We start from the raw sequence: 23,471 nt of genomic DNA, 5'->3' as shown, positions 1-23,471 counted from the left end.
AATGTTATTTGATATGGTAACATGAGTGCACGTGAGCCGTGTCATTGTAACTTCTGTATTGTTAGCCAGACAGCCTATAAAAATAATAAATGTATAATGTTATGAGATTTAAGCTAATTAGTCTAAACATTTATGTTTTTGTGTTATAATTTGTGTTCATTCAAGAATGAAAGAAGCATAATTTATATTTATTTCCTAATTTTTTTATGGTGGTTGCAAGATCAGTCAAATCTACCAAACCTGTACAGAGGTTAATACCTGAAAATAACAGATAAAGTTTTCTTTGAGAAACATTTGATAACTATCTAGACAGCATAAAAAGTTCACATGTGAAATTTAAAAATTTTCTGATGCATAAAAGTCTTTTTAATCTTAAAATGAAAATTACTTTGCATGATAGATATGCAACACGTGAAAAGAAAAAAAGGCAAGAGAAAAACATTGCTTTGCAAACCTTAAAACTTAATAAAAAAATCGATATTTTCCATATTAAAGCATTGTAATGTTTACCAATAATTTGCCTAATTTTGTTAACATTCGCTTACTAATTTTAAAGTCATAGCATGAAAACTAAAACAAGCACAAAATGGTTATGAGGTCGGTTCCAGGGACCAAGCCCATGCTAAAAGAGTTAAAAATCTGTGTGAAAATAAGTATTTTCTTGCAACTCAGTATATTTTCTGTAACATGGAGAAACTTCCACACAGATGTGCAGTATCTCACATAAATTAAATGTCATTATACACATACATATATACCTGAAGAAGTGACAGCTGCGGATGGTGTAGAAATGACACTTTTATGATCTAACATATCTAGAAGTTGATTGACTCGATCACGTATAGCTTGTAACTCCTTTCGAATGTCCTTGACCTCTTCAGCTTCAAGAAGTGTTGGCTGTCCATTCACTATAAATTCAGAGACAGTTAAAGGTTTACAACATGTGCCTCTTCAAATTATATGAAACAGTCTAAGTTCCTGGTGACAAAGTAAGATTTATTGTACAGCCTAGATTCCTAGTGATAAATAAGATTATACTGTATGGTAGGGATGTACCAATATCACATTTTGGCAAATGGCAATATTTGAAAATAATATTGCTGATACCAATAACTTGTGATTCACTATGGGCTAAGAAAAAAGAGGCAGGCCTGATGAATAATCAATCTAGAAATTATCCTTCCAGCTTCAGAATAACAAACATGGGTCTTTATTTTATAGTAAGTCATTTTACGAAAATTACTTCAGGCCTAGCAATAGACAATGATAATTTCACTTATACCACCTCATAGAAGAAACTAGGTCTTAGATTGTACCAAACTTAAAGCATAAAATATCTATACAGGGCTAAATATTCTTATGTAAACTTAACTAATATGGATACCTCAGCAACTGGAATAATACTTCCCCAATGCATTTTTATGCCCTGAATCCAAAACTGAAAACCATTTTTCCCAAAATGGAGTTTTTGCAGAGAAATTAGGCCACTAAGTTGGAAACTTTTACCACTAAGCTTATATAGTGAAATTCCCTCCCTCCTCCATTTCTTGCAAGTAAACTATCATGGCCAAGCAGTGAAAGACATCATGTTTTGCTGTACAAGTTAGAGGTTCGAATCCAATCTCCACTGAATTACTTTTTTGATTGGTGTTTTGACACAACTTACATAAAATTTATTGACTGTGTCAAATAAAATACTTTTTGAATATTTAAAATACTGTTTGATCTCAAATACCAGTAGTAAAATCCATACAATCAAAACAGTCAGTCAGAAAATTGACAAATTAGTAACAAGCTTAAAATGGCTTGTAGAACAGAGGATATTCAGAGTTTTGATCTCTGAGAAGAAACACTTCAGTCACAGGCCATAAAACCTATAATTTGCTACAACTCAGAATAAGGTCCCTTCAAAAGTAATTATTGGCTAAAGGTCTGCATTGATAGGTAACATAAATTTGTTTGGGAAGAAATTATGTACAAAAGAAGTCCAAAATTATTTATTTACTTCACATTTGATGTCCTAGAATGGTAGATGTAAATCTGCAAACTGTTCCTGCAGTTTTCCAATCTCTGATTGAGGCTTTCTATCCAGAGTCTCCAGTCTTCAAGTAAATCTTTCAGAAAATGAGATTGTTGTTAAGGTTTACAATTAACTTTGTGAAATATTCATGGAATATGCTATTGAAGAGCACACATTATTATTGATGACTTTGATCCAGAGGTGGACAATAATGCTTTTGTTGACGATGATGTTAATCCAGTTGGTTTGACTAGTGAAAGGAACTATGTCAATTTTGAAAGAAAGTGAGAAACATTTTAGTACATTGAGGAACATCTAAATCAAACTTTTCAAACAATAAGGCACAGTTTTCCAGAGTACAAAGATAGAGTTTACAAACAAAGACGTCATGATCAAACTGCACATAAAGCAGTTATTTGATGGTGACTAGAAAAGACTTAAAACTTATCCATGCTACCAATTACATTTCTTGGTGATGTGCAAGGTTCATGCACTAACATTGTTGGATCCAACATTTTGATTCAGAGCTAATGTAACTTGGTGCTTGGACTTTAAAAAGGCAAAACTGAATAACAACAAGGAAAATTATCAAATTAATAAACAACCATGAAATGCTGGATCCTGCTAGTATCCAAAGTGTTGCAAAATGTTTTCAAAATATGGTACAGCAGCAAGGCATCCCTAGTGATTAGATCTTCAACACAGATCAGTGTGGATTTCACTATAAATTACCAACAATACCTACCTTGAGGCAGAAGAGCAAGAATGTTGTGCTAATATATGTGAAGTCCTCCAAAAACTTAGTGACTCACTCATATATGGCACAGTATACTATAATTGGTCTAGGCCCAGAAACTGCACTTGATAATTTTTTGTGTCTGCAGAAACCAAGAAAGAAGTTTAGTCGTTGTGTGCAGGAAAGCGCCTTCCATGTAGAAAATGTAACACATATTGCAGCAGATATCTGCTCCAAGGGGCCAGTCTCTTCTTTTTATAGTTTTCTATGATTCTTGGAATGTGCAAACTGATCCAGATTTGTACACTTCTCACTTTGATGTGGATGGTAGACTACAATGCACTACCAAGGTGGATCCCAAGAAGCACATTTCAATTTCTAAGCCACTAAACGCATATTTCTTTTGTCAATTGAAGTATTTTGCAAGAAAGATACACGAACATGTAAGTATCTATTACAGAAATTAAACCGTTGATTAAAATTATAACACAAATACATAATTTGAACACAATCCCTGCTGCACCATGAATTATCGGCATCCATTTTTGAAAACATGATCAAGTATGCATGCTTTTCAACAGGTCCCCTTAATGAAAACCACAGCTTCTTCCATGTGTAAAATGACTGCTTCCAGTTTGCTGTCAGTGAACCTGTCAACTGTGAGATTACTGAAGGCTGTGTTGAGACTAGATTTGTGAAGTGTAGTATATGCTAAAAAGTTTGAGCTTTCCCTATTATAAACTGTACTGGAGTGCCTGCTGTCTTAATAAATAATTAAATTGACAAGTTATAGCTAATTTAAACATCAGCATACTTCTTACAATGCTCTTTGTGTTGTAAGAACAATATTACTGATTTGAAAATGTCTGAATTAACTATTGTAATCATGTTTCCAATTGTTTGAATAAAATTTATATAATCAGTAAATCTCATGAACAGATGTACATCTGTAATGTAAGATGGGAAGGGAGCTTGCACTGATTGTCAAAGAAACCCATCATTCCATTGCAGAATAGCCCATCAGTGCAAGGAAACATTTCACTGTGAATCTCTTAATTTTGAGCTGTCCCTGTTAAAAAATCATATGTTTGGAACTAAACTGCTGTGTGGTTTGCAACAAAAACACAAATGGGATATCAGTGTCATACTCTGGTTTTATGGACAACAAAGCAATAAAAAACACAGTGGGTATTTGGAATCTGAGTTTTGACATCTTGTTGGGAAAAAAAACTTTTTAGGTAAAGTGTACTAAATTTTTTGTCCAGTTTGAAAAAATAAAAGTATTTTTACCCATTTTTGCAAGTTTATGAAATTTTACCTGGGTATTTCAACACTGAGGTGAAAACAATGAGTTTTCCCATGATCTACAAGACATTTTTAGCTTATTAGTAATTTGTCCAGTTCAAAAATGATTACCTATTTTCTGACTGATTGTTTCAGTTTTACTACTTTTTTACCCAGGTATTTGAAGTCCAAGAGTATTTTAAGTATTTAAACAGTATTTTATTTGACATAGTTAATAAGTTTTTTTACATATTTTCATCAAAACATTCATAAAAAGTGTTAAGAAAGAGGTCAGAATTGAACCTTCAACTTGTACAACAAAACATGCCAATTCATACTGGTTTACTTGCAAGGATGGGATTTTCCTGTATGCTTAATGGTGAAACCTCATAAATTTAGGAACTGATTTTTCCATAAAAATTCAATGTGGGGAAAAAAGCTTTCAGATTTAGGGCATAAAATTGCTCTGAAGAAAATTAAATGCAATTCCAGGTATTTTTGGGTATGACAGTTGCCAAGATTTCTGTGTAAGATGTAATACATATATTGCCTTACAACTCAAGTGATAAATTTTCAACAAAATTAAAAATCATTGTGATGTTTTAAATGCTCTAAAAAAATTCATGCTATGAATTTTTAAAAGTTTAATTAACAACTACATAAATGGCCTCAGTAAAACAATCTGTACATGTCAATTATACCATAACTTTACATGGTTCGTGAAATGTAAAGAAGATTCATTATAACTATATTCATTTCCAGAAAAAAAAAAAATTTAAGGACACTGTCCCTTCTACACTAAAAAAAAAAGAAAAGAAACTATGGGTCACCTTGAAAAACACACACACACACATGTCCACTGAACTCAAACCATGAGGGCAGGATGAAAAATTATGAACTCAATACTGGCCATTTTTTTCTTCTAAATATCAGCTTATACGGATATATCGTTAAATCCCTATTGTTTGGCTCATAGATCCAATAACAAGTTAAAGTATACTGTACAGCCTTTATTCCTGATAAAAATATATTATGCAATGAAATTCCTAGCAATGAACAAAAAAAGATTTTGCACAACCTAAATTTCCAGAACCATATCCCATTATATTATATAACAGAACCAAGACCCTGATGACAAAAAATTCTTAATAAAAGGTCAGGCTTTGTAAATTACCTTTACCAAACTAACCAGATGTGTTCTCTCACCTGTCTTATGCATTATAAATAACAACATACAGGCCACCATGTAGGTTACATGATCAAACTTTGCATCAAAACTAGCTGTAATGCTTTATAATGATGTTTTTTAATGACATTATGAAACATAACTGATTGGACTTACAAACTTCAGTGTTCTTCATCTTCTTTTACCATATTTACCGATGTATACAAAGATCCTTTGTAAAAGAAGACCCTGGATTTTTAAGCAACATAAATGTATTTCTTTGACGTTCAGTTTATAGGACAACCTCTATCATCAAGCAAGTCTAGCATGTTACTTTTGTAAAGAAAGTCTTAGAAGTTATTTTTAAACTGTGCTAACCTCCACTCTATGCTTACAACCACGTTTGGCTTTTTATGCTCTTCAAATGCTACAGACAGCTGAGTGCAGCATATCTTAAGTCACTAACATGTGATAAACAATTTTACAAAGTTATAATCACAGTTCTATTACAAAAAAATACTAAACCTTAAGATATAGTGATATACTATAAAACCATTAGTGTACATTACAGAAACTAATTTTTTTTCAATATCATATTAGCAATATTTTAGTATGATGGATGAGGTCAATACATTTCAAGTCAAAAATGTCTTGCTTAATTGTAACTAACATGTGAGATAAATAGCTTCTAGTTATGGAGAATCGAGACAAATGAAACAATTACAAATATGTTATTGCAACGCAGTAGGTATCATGATGTCAATGCATTTACTCAAAAAAGCAAACAAAAGTAAAAGGAACAATGTTTTTTTGTGGTTAAATATGTTATTAACTGGATAGTTCTTACTGTAACTCTATCTTTGAACCTGTGTATAAGGTGAGGGATAAAATCAGGCATTAAGAGTAAAAGGTCTCATCTTATACACTGGCAAATACAGTATAAAGATCTTTCAAAGTCTGCTACTGTGCTCATGGTGAATTATGTTATTATGGAAGGTAATTTACTCTGACATTAACATAAATTTTAGTATCACTAAGATTGAGATTTGTGACTCAGTACTGTGTTTTATAAAGTTATCACCAGTGCAGTTTTTGTGTCTCTTGCTTAAGCTTTCATAGTTCTAAAATGATGGTTAGTTGGCTGATTGTGTCAGTTGATATACATTTTCACCTAACATCCTTAACCCTATTGAATATACTTGATTCTCATATAACTTATTGTTGTCCTCTGATCAATTATATTTGATTTGGGTTTTCTGTAAACTCGATACGACTGTAGAGCAGCTGTTCAATGCTGATATCTACCATTGCCTCTTTGGTCAAGTAAATGTTTTATTTCTTCTGCTTTATTCGAAGCACCTGCATTGTCGTATGTCTGTGCTATTCCAGGGTGCAGTAGAATATACCCAATTACAGCATCTCACAACAGAAAGAGAAAAGTTGTACTCTTATGGAAAATTAAATTTCTGAATTACTTGTAACTCCTGAAACTGATTTAGAGGAAAATTCACAATTTGAAATGGAGAAAGAATATACAGATAGCAGTGAAAGTGAATATGAAAGTAAAAATCTCTGCGTAGAATATCATGATGTCAACAAGCCGTATATCTGTTGTGTAAAAATCAAAAACAGTGACTCAGCACAAGGCTGCAACATAGTGAAGAAACAGGACAAGAACTTAATTTATCAAATTTGAATATCCTTTGCACCTTAACACTAATCTGAAATTACTGATTAAAGAAACCCTGCACATCAAACAACTTTCACCAACACTGAATAACATGTAGTCTTCTTTTAAATTGCACATTTTTAATATGTACAGTATTTTTGTTACTCCTTCACTTTCTATGTGTTTTAGTTTTCATTAAATTATCATTATTGCAGCAATGTATTTTAGTCCTCTAAGGAATGATTTAATTTTTTTATTTTGCTTTAGATACTGAAGATGGAATCTGTAGAATTCCAAAACATTTATCTGTGTCCCCTTCTGTTATAAATAATGTTACTTATCTCAAGTATCATTATCAAATTTTAAAAGAGTTCTGAAACAATAATTTAAAACTTTAAACAAAACATACATGGTACATAATAATAATCAACTAACATAAAAAGAAACAATATTTTAAATTAATTCATATTTTCAAAATAACTTCTTACCTGAAATTGTTAATTTCAGTATTCTACTACATTGAATGGCATATGATAAATCTGAGCTATCAAAAATGGTGATAAGGTCTCCATCTAGTGAAAAGAAATAAATTATTTTAATTTTTTTCAGAATTATTGCCTATTTTGTTTTCTGTCTGAAATTTCTCTACACATTTTAGTAATAACAACATTATGGAGAAAAAGGGGCCATTTAGCCCTTCAAGGCTGTCTGCAGACACCCACCCCTGAGAAAAAGTAAATATGTAAATCCACTCTATTTTTTTCAGAAAATCAACTATTATTTTCTGAGATTCCTGTAAGATGCTAACATTTCCTACTGTTCATAGAAATTAATTCCATAAGCTAATCATCCTCTTAGAAATACAAAACAGTTTTAAATGAAACATGTATTTTTTCAAATATTAAACTTTTGTCCTATACTCTTCAGAATAAAGCACAAAGAAACCAAGAGCCTTTACCCTATCAATCTCCTCATATAATCTTGTATACTTCAATAAGATAACCTCTTGCCTTTCTTTTCATAAGAGAAAATAAGTTAAGAACTCCTTCAATCCCTGAAATCATCCTAGTAGCCTTCTCAGAAAATACCAAAACTATACCCAACATTTTAAAATAAAACACTTTAATTGACTTTTTTATTTTAATCAACAGATGTAAGAAACCTTAATATGATATTTTTGATGCAAATTTCCTGTACAAATTATGAAAACTAGAATGAATTTACTAACATGAAAAGACTGCTTCAAATATTATTTTATAGACAAATACTTAGTTTTTAGAGGCATACTAAATAAAATCAAGTTACATCAAATTAATTGCTTTGCAATACCAACACACGAAATGTGTTTTTAAGATTATTTTTTGTCTAAGCAAAATCTTGCCAGAGAAAGAATTAAATTGCTTTAAAAATAAAATTATAATGATTGGTAAAACAAACATGTGTGAATAGTGTCTACCAGGTAATAACACATATGCAAATATGTATATATTATAATACGTTAGTTAAAACAATTTTTTTGACTAATGATTTTACTAGATTTAACTTTTCTTATAACACACAAGAACCTTCCAACTGAATGGTGGAGTGTACTTATTTAGGGTTATTACAAACATTCTTTTAGTATTCGACATTTGGCCCATTAAATATTTTTTGCTGAATATCAGTATACATTCAGCATACAAGTAATTTACATTTTCATACAATTTCCCAGTAATGATATATGCTATTAAAATTAATGGTCATACTATTTTAGAGCTGTGTGACAGAGAGAGAGAGGAAGAAATTAAAATTATTTGTAGATCATTATGCTGTTCTGGAAAAGTAATATTTTTCTATTATTAAACCTTAGTTAGGCTTAATACCAGTTTGCTATGCTTAATTTTCTGTTATTTTTGGGTGGAAGTATTAGGTTATCCAACAATTAAATGTGCGTAATTAAATATTAGACTAAAATAAATAATTATGACAAGTTTTGGCTTATTAACAAATAATTTATTTATATTAAGAGCTGAAAGTTATCTTCCTACACTGAAAATGTATTTCCGATAGATTCTTATCTCTTTTCACAGAACAGCTTTTCCAAATTTGTGCTACCCTCTATATGTGCAAGTTTCTACTCACCATTAGCCTTGATACTCCCATTTACCCTCACATGTGACAGCTGCATGACAGCATGGAAATGAGCATGTGACAACCATCAACCAATAGCAGAATGACACAATTCCTAGCACAGCTGACTCCCTCTACGCAGCTTAGCCCTACTTCACTTCGAGATTGAACAATGGAAAAGCAAAAGTCACTGAAAGTGGGGAGGAAAGGTGGAATGTGTGAGAGGAGGTAAGAATCTATTGGAAATATTTTTTCAGTGTAGGAAAATGGTTTCTTTGAATACAATATCTTACCTCTTCTCATAGAATAGCTAGAATCCTACACTGACCTGATGCAAGGACTGGTGTAACAGTACTGAGATGAGCTTCCTTCAGGAAGTGCCCAAAGGAAGCCCATGAGGTGTGTGAGTAGAGTATGTAAGACACACCATACACATGGGAGACCACACCATAGCCAGGTATACTCTACACCCATGAAGATGATGATTTGCAATAAGGGTGGAATCTTAGGTGCGAACCCTGGTGTAGAGTGGCTAGAGCATGGCAGACAATAAGGGGGATTCATCCTCAACCAACACCAGCTGTATAGTGACATAAATATCCAGTCCACAGTAGAAAGAAGGTCCTCTACCATTCACCTCGGTCACAGGAACTGAAAGGGAAGATGATTTTCCATTCCAAGGACCTGCATCATCATGTGTGCATGTCCAACTAAACCAACACTAGTATTCCCTGTGAACTGACGTCTGGATGGCAGTAGGAAGGCAGACACCAATGTGGTGGTTCAAATCTAATCCAGAACCAGGCATCATTGGGAATGAATCGTCCATTCTGTGACAGAAGGAGGGTACCTGGGCCACTCACATATGAGGACTTGTGTGGCTGGTCCAGCTCCAACTAACACCAGTACCAAGCAGGAATCGACTCCCGGGTGAGGGTAGGAAAGAGGGTGAATTGCACTTTGGTGGAAATCATCTAGTCCATAAATAGCAGTATCTGGAATAGTACTTCAAGTCCACAGTAGGAGAAGTGTCAGTACACTATCTACACCAGCAGAACACTACCACCCTACCCTCAACTGAGTGGAATTGATCACACTCCAGAGGAAGACTCCATGGTCCACCACCCCAGCAGCTAGGAGCTGGTAAGTGGTAAACTGGAAAAATGGGTGGAATGCATTAGAGAGTATGGAGGAATGCAACACTGGAAACAGTGCAACAGATGACTGTGAAACCTTATACTGAAAAATAGACTATTTCTGATACAGTAAAACCAAGGAACAACAGGGATGGGCAGCTATCCCCTTTTGCTTTACTAATGTTAGTCCATGAGTGTATGGTCCAGGGCAAATGTATTTATGATGCAAAACACCATGAGGAAAAACCTACAAGTAGTCTTGCAGAACACATCATCTCAACAGTGGGCATTATTGACTGGAATGGGTATACAATACGAGTTTAAAAATAACTATACCTAGTCAGGCATCTCTCGCCACTAAGCAGAATCCGTATATGTGAGAAAGACCCCGGTAAATAAGGAAAGCAGGAAAGAGCACCTATCCACTCATAGAGAAACAGTAGCTCAAGATGGTGACAGGAGGTAGTCATTAACCTGTAGAGCAGGAAATGGCCAGATAATGAAGATAATGTGAAATAAGTGTATGGGGAGTGGTCCACATGCTAGTATGAATTATATCTTCCAATGGATAATGGAATCGGGCAGCCAGGGGCATGGTAAGGTGTAGGATATGATGGGAGCAGACTTGAAAGATACGACAATCACTAGGAGACAGGGAAGAATCGCCTAGGTAAATAAGATGGCAAATCCAACATATATGAGTAATAGGAAAAATATCATGTATAAGGGAAGGGTTGCAATGAACAAATGGGAACCACAGAAGGGAGCAGTGTGAGCCATTTTGCAGCAGAGAGCCCAAACAGGACACAAGAGATAATTGGAATGGGAAAGATGATAAAGGTGAGAAATGGGAGTGAAGGTGGATACCAAAATCCCCTTGTCAAAAAACCAGATAAGGAAGTAAGTCAGGTTCAGGAGAGTAGGGCAAGACAGATGGAAAACTATGATGAGAAGACCAACAGTGATAGACACGCCACTTAGGCTGATAAACTGACAAGGAGGAAGGATGAAGCAGCCCACAGGGAAAGTCCTGCCTGTCTGGCAAGGGACCAGATAAAAGCCACATGTTAAGATGGAGTGTTGGAATGGAAAGATGTAGCACATCTGAGTGATGATATTTGAGGTGGGTGGGTGAGAGGGGAAGAGGAGGTGTGAATAGGAGCACGTGCAGAATTGGAAACCACAGCTACACTGGCCAAAGTGGTGCCACCAAGAGGATGTGAAACAGGGTGGCATAGATGACAGAGAAGACACAAGGAAGAACATGGATGGGGGAGATAGGCATAGAGGAATAGAGCACTCCAATCCTGACTGAAAGCTTCAAGAGCTACAGCAAAAGGATGTCTCAACAAAAGTTCAAAATGTAACTATATTACATCCTGCACCAAGGATGAAATTGTACAATTGAATTAAAATAATTATAGAAAAATAAAGTGTATTCATTCTTTCATATATTAAAAAAAATTCAAAGTTAAAAGTTCAAAGTTATTAAATAAAATATTATACATAAAAAAAATTGGAAATTTAGATTTTGGATTGATTTCAGCTTGCTCTGAACAAAATCATTAGTGTTTGTGAATATCCTGGATTTTTATGACTATAATGTTGCACTTGTGACCCTGTAGTAGAAAATTCATAGTAGCTATGAACAAAATAATGCTAATTTGACCTTGTAACTTGAATACAAGTGTAGCATTATCAATTTCAGCCCATCACTCTTTCTCAATCTCAGCTGTCAATGATGTGATGTGACTGCCTATATCTCAGCTTCATGAAGTCGTAAACAGTGATCTAAAAGTGTAATGAAACCTCTTTTACTGTTCTTTTCAACTGTATAAGCCAATGTAGCTTCCATTTCAGCAGATAGTCATGTAGAAATCAGAACAAAATGACAAAAGATGTTTGTGAATAACTTCCTCCAGAATTACAGTCCTGAAATTTGTTTAAAGCTTTCAAAGAATTTCCTTTATCAATCTATACTACACTTGAAGAATAATGTTACAGTATGATAGGAAAATAAATGTTTTTTGTGGAACAAGATGAGATAGGCTAGTTTAAATCATTTTGCACTTGACTGTATCAAGTTTCGTTTACAATGAGAAGTCTGCTGTGTTATGCCTCATTGGTCTAAGTAACTGCTTAAATGGGGAAAAAAAGCATTAAAAAGAAATGAGAAAGAAAAAATATAAATTAATATAAAACAGATTTAAAACTTGTTACAGGTATTAAATAAAACCTGATTAGAGCTTTAAAACAAACATATGTGGTGTTTTTCTATATCAAAACAAAGATAAAATCTACAATTTAAAAACTTTAAAATGTATACAAAAGTAAGTATTTCTAATTGAAATTTCAAACTTTTAAAGCTGCAAATTCATACACAATATATATATATATATATAATATATATACATATATAAGATTATTTTACTTGTAGAAGCTTGTAAAAAAGTTGTTTCATCAAGTACAGTAAAGTAAAAGAAGTACCAGACCAAATTAGATTGTTCATTACATTCTTTTGTCTGTATAGTGAAATGTTACTGGCAGTTGCAAACAGAAGATAGGGCCATCTACAACATGAGATGGAAGTTGTGGATGACCTGGAATAATTATTTCATCCTACACTTATTGTTATTATATCATACACAGTCTTTAACTTATCTTTTGGTTCACAAAATTTCATCGTGACTTTTACATTTACTTGTATATTTCATAGTTTCCAGTGTTTTGTGAAACTAATTAAAATGTTTACATAAATATATCACCAATTTTGTATCCAGGGAAATCACCATACATTTATTTTACTATTGTGAATATTTCTCTGTTCTTACATGTAATTTCAATAATTATCAAACAATTAAGAGAATGTAAACAAACATATAGGTAATAACAGACTTCCACAGGATATCACCTACATATAAGATAATATATCAAGATACATTATCATTATTAAAGAAATGTATAATTCAAGAGTGACTTTATTTTTTCAAATTATGATAACTTTGTTGTTGCATTGGTTGCTAAAACGTTTTTAGTACCTAGGAATACAGAGACAATATACATGTATTTTAAACTGTGCTGAAAATCCTAAATGTATAAATTCAATTATTTACATTATTATGTCATCAAGGATATACAAGTCTTCAACTCCCCCTAACAATAATTTAAGGTTTTTGAATCGCAGAAGCTGAAATTTTTCATATCTGAAAATGCATTTCTTATAGATACTTAACTTTCTGCACACAATACTGTATTTGCCCGTGTATAAGACGATCCCAGGTATAAGACCCTGGATTTGTTTAACAAATTAAGTGTATTTATTTGAGGTTCAGTGTAAATGATGATCTCTATTGTCAAGCAAGTCTAGGATGTTACTTTTGTAAAGAAATTCTGTGCTAACCTGCACTCTGAGGTAATTAATATAACCACAAGTGTTTTTTTATGCTCTTCAAATGCTACAGACATCTCCATGTGGCATAACTTAAGTCATAAACATGTAATAAACAACTTTACAAACTTTTTATAACAGTTGAACTCCTTTTCTATTACAAAAAATACTAAACCTTAAGATATAGTGATCTACTATTAAAACATGTTTATTAAATTAGTGCATGTTACAGAAACTATCTTTTTTGATATAACATTAGTAATATTTTAGAACAACGGACAAGATTAATACATTTCAAGTCAAAAATGTCTTGCTTAATTGTAACTGACATGCGAGATAAACAGCTTCTACTTATAGAGAATCGAGACAAATGAAACAATTACAAATACGTTATTGCAATGTAATAGGTGGCATGATGTCAATGCATTTACTCAAAAAAGCAAACAAAAGTAAAAGGAACAACATTATTTTGGTTAAATATGTTATTAACCAGATAGTTCTTACTGGAACTCTATCTTTGAACCTGTGTATAAGGTGAGGGGTACAATTAGGTATTGTTTTAAAGAGTAAAAAGTATCATCTTAAATGCCAACAAATACAGTAGCTATTTTTTGCATGCCTGCTGTTAAGATTTTGTGCATGCCACTAGCCTTGAACTATCTCCCACCTAAATCATGTGTATAGATGTGAACTGCACTAGTACCTGATGTATTCATCATGTAACAATAGCCCTCCATCAATAAGACACCACATCCTCCATGTGGATTGAAATTTGTGAATCAAAACAACCCCAGTTGCAAATCACTTTCCTCTTTGCTTAGCATAATGTACAAATCATTCCTTTCTCTTGTATGTTGTCTTTGAGACCTCCAACAACACAGTGAAAGTTTGATATACCAAAACCAAAGCTGCTGTTCATTTCCCGGAAATTCCCGCCATATGGCACACACATAAACTTTGTAGTAGTCTGTTTATGACATTTGGACTATGCTACATACATAGAGTAAATGTACTGCACATTTAGCATTGAACTCTCAATATGGGCTCGGTCCCAATGACCAACCAAGTGACCATTTTTACTTGTATATTGTTTTAATACTATAACTTTTAATACAGTATGTGTAGCTTCACAAAATTTGGCAGACTTTTAGTAAACATTACAAGTTGTTTGTACATAAAAATCAGTTTTTCTGTGGAGTATTTTTAATAAAGATTTGTCTGTGAATATATCAAGTCTTTTTTTTACCAGTTCAAGTGCAAAATGATTTTCGCGTTAAGAGTAAAAACACTTTTCTTCATCTCAAAAATCTCAAATGTTATTTTGTAATCTTTAAAAACCTCCTAAATGCATTTCAAACATTTTTTGTATAAAACTTAATATTTTTTTTTCTCTGCACTAACTCTATACAAGGTTGGCCAATTTGATAGACCATGTAATTAAATTAATCTAAATTATCTTTTTTCTTTCTAAAATGACTTCAAATTGTAACTTGAAACTACATTTGTTCATCCTAAGTAGCTTTAAACTCATTACAGTATTCATCTATTTATACTTAAATTCTATTGTTTCATTGCCCTTTGAACCATGTTTAACTCCAACTACTAGTACTTTCCACACAATTAAAATATAAGTTGTAAATTAAAATTACTTAGGAAACATGTGGCTCACATTATGCTATCCAATTACACTACCCACAAGCTGCTTGCATGTATGCCCCATGAAAGTATTTTATTATATTATTATTTTACCTAATCTAACCTAAAGATGGGACTGCTGGAATGTTAAGAAAGGTGTTTGAGATATGGACCATTTTCATCCAAAGGCCTGAGGAAAACCTACTAAGAAGAAGAAACCTCTTGATCTGAAACTGAGGAATCATGAGAAGTGGTTAACAGAAGACATATGATAAGGGAATATCAACTCCCAAGATTCAAGGGGACAATGAAGAGATGGGAATAGTAATCTGGAGAGGTGCAAGTGACACTTTCTATGGCATTCAAAATCAAGAAATCCAACAATGTGTCTTCAAAACAGTGGATATACTGAGGATCGGAAGGTGGAGGAAGTGGTGTCCACAGATTAGAAAAGAAGAAAAGAACTGCCCCCATATGACCTGAACCAATTGGGTACAAAGAGATGTATTCATGGGAGAGACAGACAAAAGCTAACCCCAAAGGACAAAGGATATCAAAAGAAGGTAGAGGGGCAGAAAAAAGAAATGTTAGACGGGATGAAGGTACACAGGCTAAGGAACAGTCGCAAAGGAAAAATGAGTAGCACCCCAAAAACATCGTATTAAATAAGTGATGTGAGACACAACCCAAGCAGGAAATATTGAGGAAGGTGAAAAACAGTGAAAATAGTGACATGTCCGAAGAGATCTCAAATACACAGAAACCATGTGAGAAGAGAGACAGATAGCCAAAGGCATGATTCTGGCCTAATTAGGGAAAAGAACCAACTAGAGATGCCCCACAAAAACTGTCTGAACACTGGTGGAGAAGATAAGAAGAAAACAGACAGTGAAGGGATAGAAAAAGAAGAAGGCAAGGATGGAATAAATAAGTAAGCAGAAGATCAAGAAGGCAGAGAAGGAGCAACTATAAGCCATATAAAAGGAATTATGGAAACAAGAAAGATCAGGTGGGGAAGAGTGGGAACGATGTTGAGACAATATCTCAGCATGGGTACTAAAGTCAGGTGAAGGGAGAAAGAATAAAACTAAAGCATGGAATAAAAATTGAGAAAAACACAAGACACTGGAGAAAGGGATGGCATAATACAAACCCGACACAAGGAGCAAAAAAGAAAGAAGAATGATGTGTTCCTCAACAGAGAATGATGAAGCCACAGCAAAACCAAACAGTAGAAATAGCTGGACAAAAACATCAACCTCTTGACCAAGCTCAGGAATTGAAATGCACAGGAAATTGAGGAAGTGGGAAGGAAGGCAAAAATCCATTAAATGGTAAAAACCAGTGGTAACATCTTCCACAGACAAAGAACTTCTAGCAGCCATAAACAGAGAAACATGAAAGTTTACAATGTAGAAATGCTCAAAACCATCCTTAGATTTTATGTATATATGCAACAACTGTTATATACAGGTTCATGGAACTACATATAACATAACATAATTTTGAGGTACAACAATGGACCTACTGGTCCATCTTGGCTGTCCCATCTTCTAAACCAAACTAAAACTATAAAATAAATAAGTTAAAAAAAATCTTAAAACCAGCCCTTATCATTTATATAGTTATCAAGCCTTCTCTTAAACTCACTTAAATTTACTACCTCAAAATCCTCAAAGTAACAGATCACAGGCCTAGAAATTCAAATATATTTACATACAAAAACCAGTTGATGCACTAAACTGTTTGAAGTATAGGCAATTGTATAGAATAATGTCCATTAACAGGTTTGAAAAACAATGTGAAAGGTAACACTGACATAGCTTGTAGTTCACCATTTTTCAGAAATAAACTAATGTGAGAAATGGAATTATAAATCTCACATGCCAAAAATGAAGTATAGACATGCACTAAAAGAAGAAATTGTCAGAAAGAAAGTAACTATGATATTAAAGGTTACCATGTCAAATTAATCACAAAAGTTGTGCAATATGTAACACATCTGTTAATGACAATGCCTAGTTTAAGAATGAAATTAATTTTGAGTTCAAGTGCATATGAGGATCTACTGTGCATGGAGAACATGCCATTCTCCTATTGGTGGAAGGCTATTGCTGCATGACATTTGCATTATGTACTAGCACAGTTCATGTCAAAAGATGTTTAGGAAGGAGATAATTGAAGGTTAGTGGAGTGTGCAAAATCTCTATGGCAGGCACATGAGAAATATCTACTGTGTGAAGAGAGTGGATGATTTCAGAAATAGCTTTGGTGTCATACATATATAAATTTCATTTCATTAACATATAAAGAAGTTGAAAGTGTCACAAAACTACATTTATTTCATTCAGAATATTTAAATTTACTTATAGATTTATTTTCTGTTCCTATTAATAATGTAATAGAAGTACAGAACTCATGCAATATAAGATAGATATAATTAGTTTCATAAAAAATTGACACTCATTGAGAAGCTGTTTAGTAAGATTAAGTTTCAGTTGTGCAAATTGATGTTAAAACAACAAATTAAATTGTAATTGTAAAAGTAGTTATAACCATATTGTAGATTAATCACAAGGTCTTATCTACAAGTAAACTTTTGAAGTATATAACTATAGAAGAATATAAATTTTAATTCTAATCCATTCCAAATACAATTATGTATAAAGTAAAAATATTATTCAATTTAACAAGATATTCCACACAATGAACAAAGACCCACAAGAATAAGCATTACAAATGGTGGGAAGCTAAGGTTATGCAAAAAACTTTTAGGTGTGGATATGCCATATAACTTAATATTATCCAAAGAAAAAACTCCAAACTCCATAATTAGCAACAAGCCAATTATGTGTTTCACATCTAAACTCACAAATAAAAAGTTTTTTATAAATATATGTTTATATCAATACACAAACACAGTACTGTATTCACATAGAATAATAAGAGTCAATAAGGACTAATAGACAATAAGGCTAACATACACAAGGGCTGATACATATGCTGATAAAGCTAAATATATTTTATATATATATAGACACACACACACACAAAAGGAAAGACTGATGAACTGGTTGTGTGAAATAAAAAGGGGCTCATTAATAATTACAAAGTTATAAACACACAAATACATACAATGACTGATATGTCCACAAGGAATGATTCTGATAAAGATATGAGCAAGTACTTATTCAAGACTAATACAAACTAAGAAACTTACATATACATAAAAATTTGATAAAACTATATATTCACAAGGACTAATATATATAATTACAAACTTATATAGGTGTAAACAAGACTTGGTGCAAACAAGACCCTGAAACAAGGAATTAGTAAGTTTTAAAAGAAAAATCAGATAACATGCTAACACAATGGTTACATTTTTACCTTCATCTTTATATTTTAATGTTACTTCATCACTACTAGATAATTTCCCACTAAAGACTCTCTGCATCATCAGGATAAGTTCATCATAAGTAATATCCTCATTATGGATGAAAATCCGACGAATGTCATCACCAAGTTGTGCTTTAATGACAAGCTTTCCACCAAGGTCCAAGTTAGGGTATCGAATGTCATTGGTTCCAGTAACAGAAGTATGGTAGTTATTCATCATTTTTTATTTTACCTAAAGTAAAGAAAAAAACAAAGTGCTCAAAACCATTGCTTCTTTATTTTTATCTGCTTATGTATAATTTAATACGGTCTTAACAAACATTTTGTTGTAAATTCAGCAAAGTGTTTTCTTTCATGTTACACCAGTAACATAAATTCTCCAAAGAATAACTCTAAATTTTATAGTTAATGACAAGTAGATAATGTGTTTGACATAAACACCCACAATTTTCTTTATATATATTTTTATTAAGACACAAGAATATGGATTTAAAAGAGCCAATAAACACATACTTATATGAATTTATATTTGCACCCCCTTTTACATTATTACATTAAAAAAAGATGCATTAATATTAGGTTGTCTAACTCTTCTTTCTTCATGAGAAAAAATTTCAAATATTTTTACCTTTCCTTATTATATGACAATCTTACTATCCCAGATATTCTCTTAGCAGCCCTCCTTTGAATCCTTCCCAATGTCTGTGTATTGCATACAAAGTTATAAAAATTATTACAGTCCAATTTGTTTAGCAAGGGTCTTATTATTTAAAGAAAATGAAGGTTCCATTAAGTTGAAACATCATCACTTAAGTTTATACTACCAGATCATTTTTTAAGACTTAAACATTAAACACTTTCAATTATCCCCATAAAATACTGAGTTTCTGCACCTACAGGCAAACTAGACCTGGTAACACTGTATTTCACCTCAAAAAAGCCTATTAATATGCCTAATTTGTGAATTCCCAAATACAGAAATCTCTAAAACCTGTCCTTCACCACAATTTTCAACAGTCCAAGAATAAAGCCTATTAAATAGTTACAAGAACTGGACAATCTGATTTGTAAGCTTTAAAACCATTGTTCAACAGCATCATTTCATACTAAAGAAAACTTTCTCTTTACTAAGAACTTTACTTGGATATTTTCTTGTTTCTTTCTCAATTCAGAAACGTTAATATTTTCCTTTTGTGAAAATGCATATTTCACAAAGTTACCCTTCTGCACAGAAAAGAGCTAGAATCCTACATTGATAAGACAGTGGAAGGGCCAGTGCAGATAAAGAAATTACCATGATGAGCTTCTTTCTGAAAATATAGCATCAAAAAAGGAAAAATCCACAGAACATGTCATTCATTAGGTAGGTAGGAGAGAGAGAGAGGGTAGCCTAATGGGGCATCACTTCCCATGAAGGGAATACTCTTCACCCAATAGCAGTGGTAATGGAGACCCAACAAATGCACCCATGTAAATCTCTCATGATCCAATTTAAAACATATGGGGCCATAGCTAACTGAGAGGAAATGGATCAGAAAAAAAACACCATTCATCTAGGAGGAACCAGAGAAAGCAATGGGTGGAAGAACAATTTAGTATGTGTATAAAGGTATCTAAAACATTGACATCCACAGTCCAAGGGAGAACATTCACCTCAGATTGAGAAAACCATGCAATTTCTTGCCATCCCTCGGTTCAAGACGAGAGAGCTTAGACAAGTCTCCAATCTCCCATCTTCTTGGGAACAAACAAAATGGAGAAGGCCCCATTCCACTGCATACATAATCCACAGAAATGACACAGCTTCCTCAAGGTGTCAAAGGCACACAGGATATGGGGGGTTGGAAAGACAACTAGGGAAGGAGAAAGAGGAGGTAGAAAGTCAATGAGAAAGCACCTGTGTGACCCAAGAGTAGATTGCAAAGGAGGTCCACTGGGGAAGTCAAAAATAAACAGATGAGGGGCCAACCTGACAAGACTCCTGAGAATGAGAAACCTGTTGGGCCTTCTTGGACCAAAAAATCAGAGAAGCCTACTGATGAACAGCTTGAGCTTGAATTACCAGAGTATAAGGAATACCTCTAAAGGTCTCATCCAAAAGATTCCTGAGATAAAACTGAGGGAGCTGAACACTGGTAAGGCATTCTGACCAAGGAAATCTAAAAACACAAAGAAACCAAATTAACTGCAAAAGAAAAAATCAAGATCAAAATGACAAAAAAGGTAGAAGTAAATATCCCCCAAAGATTTGTCAGAATCATGAAGGGGAGATCCCCAAGCTGGATGATGAGACTCAAAGTACTAAAGATCAAGGAAGCAGCAGTCATGCATGCAACTGGATGAATTACTTTTAAGCTTAACTTTCACAATTCTGGCTGTACTTTTTACTTTCCCATGGCCAAATTTGAGTTACCTTCATTTTTTCAGCTCAGATGGTCATCCACTTTGATGAAGGCAGTATCATCACACACTTGGTTCCCAAAACTCTCAACATAAGCTAATCAAATCACCAGGATGATACATGTTTATCCTAACCTTCCCAACTCAGTAGAAGTCATCTTCATCACAAACTGCTTTATTTTTGTAACAGGAACAGGTTGCCTTCAGATGTGGTAGGTGCAGTTAATTTAAGGGAGTTTAAGAAAGAGCTTGACAAATATTTGAATGATAAGGACTGGCTTTAAATTTTTTAGTGTTCAGTTTAATTTGGCAGATAGGAAGGCCAAGATGGACCAAAAAGTCCCTTGTTGTTCTTCAATATTATATGTTAAGACAATCAGCATATTCAATCCAATCTCCCCATACAGGCATGTCAATAACAATTACATGCATTAGCTTTTATATAAAGTTTGTGTCAAAACAAAGATAAAGGTTCTGTATATTGTATTGATTGCCATAATTGGCTTAATTAGTATTACTACTGGTGGGTTACAGAAGGGTTTTAATGATGGAAAAGGTGTTGTCAATTTTGTCACATGGACTGCTATATTTTTTAATTGGACTTTTTATCAAGTGAGGTAATTATTAATTATGCAAAGTATGTTAGATGATGTAAAGTATTATTATTGGTGTAATAAAATGGAATATGAAATATACTACTTATCTATAAAAGTGAAATGCTCCAAAATATTTCACATATTGTTACTAATATTAAACATTAAACTTTTTTTTTCTCCTTTTAATTCCTCCAACTTATCATTATGAAATTCAATGTTCAAGACAACCCATGAACTTCTTATAGAAATGAACATAATGTATTTTAGAGTTGATTCATAAGTTACTATGCTACTCAGTAGTAAATCTGAGGGCTTATCATGATAAAAATTGAGTTTTGATATCTGTGGTGGACAAAGTACAGATAACCCATCATGGAGTTTGTGCTTCACAATAAGCAAATAAATAATTTACAATAGTATATGTGCAAAACAAAAGGAAGATTAAAAAATAATGGAGCATTTTGTTCTGTGTATTGTAAATGTTATCCTAGTAACTTACCAAGGTATGCAGAGGTGTTGAACATTATTAAATATATGCAAGATTGAAGAGCAGTTTAAACTATCGAGCAGTTTAAAATTATTGGTACTGCCAAAAATGACTATTCTTTACAAATCAAGGAGACCTTGACAATGAAAAACTTAAATCCAGAATTAAATGGGCAGTCTAGAACTGGTGAGCTTCTTTTGAAAGTGTAATGAAAACATTTAACAACTACTAAGCATTTGTGAAAGCAATGCATATGAGCACGAAAATCCTGCTAAGACTAAAAATCATGATCAGTATAAAATGTAAATTCAAAAAATGTAGAAAAATGCAATGAATTTAGAAAATTATAATTTTTCCTACACTGAAAAATATATTTCCAACAGGTACTTAATTTTGCTCAAATACATAGCTATTCTCGTTCAGTGCTGCCCTCTATTTGCAAAATTATTTTTTTGTATACCACAAGCCTTTCACTCCCATGTACCCCTCGGTTCAAATGACTTAACTGATTCTCACATTAAAATTATCATACGACATACCTCCAACAATAAACATGCCCCCCCACACACGTGACTCCCTCTATGCTCTTCTACCTAACTATCTCTTTGAGTTTAGGTAGAAACTCAAGTACCGTGTGACAGTGGGGAGGAAGGGTGGGAAATATGAGTGGAAGTAAGTACCTATCGGAAATATATTTTCAGTGTATGAAAATTATAACTTCCAACAAGGTACCTTACTTCCCCCTCACATACATAGCTAGAATCCCACATTGAATAGGTGGAGGGACCGGTTCAAGGGAAAAGTAGAAGCATCCTTCGAAAGTGTCATGAGGGAACACTCTAATAAAACCACACCACTTCTGTACCAGGTATAACTCTTCGCCCAGATGTGAAAAAGGCAATACAGATCCAGGTAGACAATTCTGAGAAGCAAATCTCAATGAAAAAGAAAACTGTTGGACAGTGATCCTAACCATAATATATAATAATTTCAATTTCCCTGATGAGCAAAATGTGTGTAAAAGATGAGATGTGCTCCAAAATGTAGGGTTTTTAGGCCACAACTCACTGTACACAGCAAGTGACGCGAATCATACCATTGGTAAGTCACCTACAATCCAAAACTCAACTGCAAGGGTAGGAAGGAGGATCATACCATCTTCACCTCAAGTTCAGCCAACTGGAAGGAGAAATTCCCACCACTGATCAGGGAACAGGACATGTGTGGGCTAAGCGAAATACATATACATCCCACTTAAACCAAACAGATCGGACCACCTCAAATGCAGTAACATCCTTGGCATAAAGACATCGAGGGATAGTGCAAAAGGAAGAAGCAGAGCAACCAAAAAGGGCACCCACTCATAACCCAAAACATCAAAGCAGTGCAAATGAGGCAAAATGAGTGAGGTACCAGGCACTCCCTCGAACACATGTGTGAGGACTTA

The 23,471-nt window shown here is 33.4% G+C and overlaps 1 protein-coding gene across 3 annotated transcripts in view; it reads right to left on the bottom strand.

Moving 5' to 3' along the window:
* LOC106476761 (protein TFG-like) overlaps window positions 1–23,471 on the bottom strand; it is a 38,775-nt gene that overhangs the window by 9,942 nt on the left and 5,362 nt on the right. For all 3 annotated transcript variants that reach the window (XM_013937393.2, XM_013937399.2, XM_022381370.1), the window contains exons 2-4: window positions 18,533–18,773; window positions 7,363–7,446; window positions 759–908 (exon numbers count right to left, since the gene is read on the bottom strand). In XM_013937393.2, the coding sequence (XP_013792847.1) occupies window positions 759–908; window positions 7,363–7,446; window positions 18,533–18,761 (463 nt within the window). In that variant the 5' untranslated portion in view covers window positions 18,762–18,773. The remainder of the gene's footprint in view (window positions 1–758; window positions 909–7,362; window positions 7,447–18,532; window positions 18,774–23,471) is intronic.

Source organism: Limulus polyphemus, unplaced genomic scaffold, assembly GCF_000517525.1.
Source record: "Limulus polyphemus unplaced genomic scaffold, Limulus_polyphemus-2.1.2 Scaffold158, whole genome shotgun sequence".
In the NCBI taxonomy this organism is placed as follows: domain Eukaryota; kingdom Metazoa; phylum Arthropoda; class Merostomata; order Xiphosura; family Limulidae; genus Limulus; species Limulus polyphemus.
Note: the sequence above shows the minus strand (reverse complement) of the source record. Positions and strands in the feature narration are given on the sequence as shown.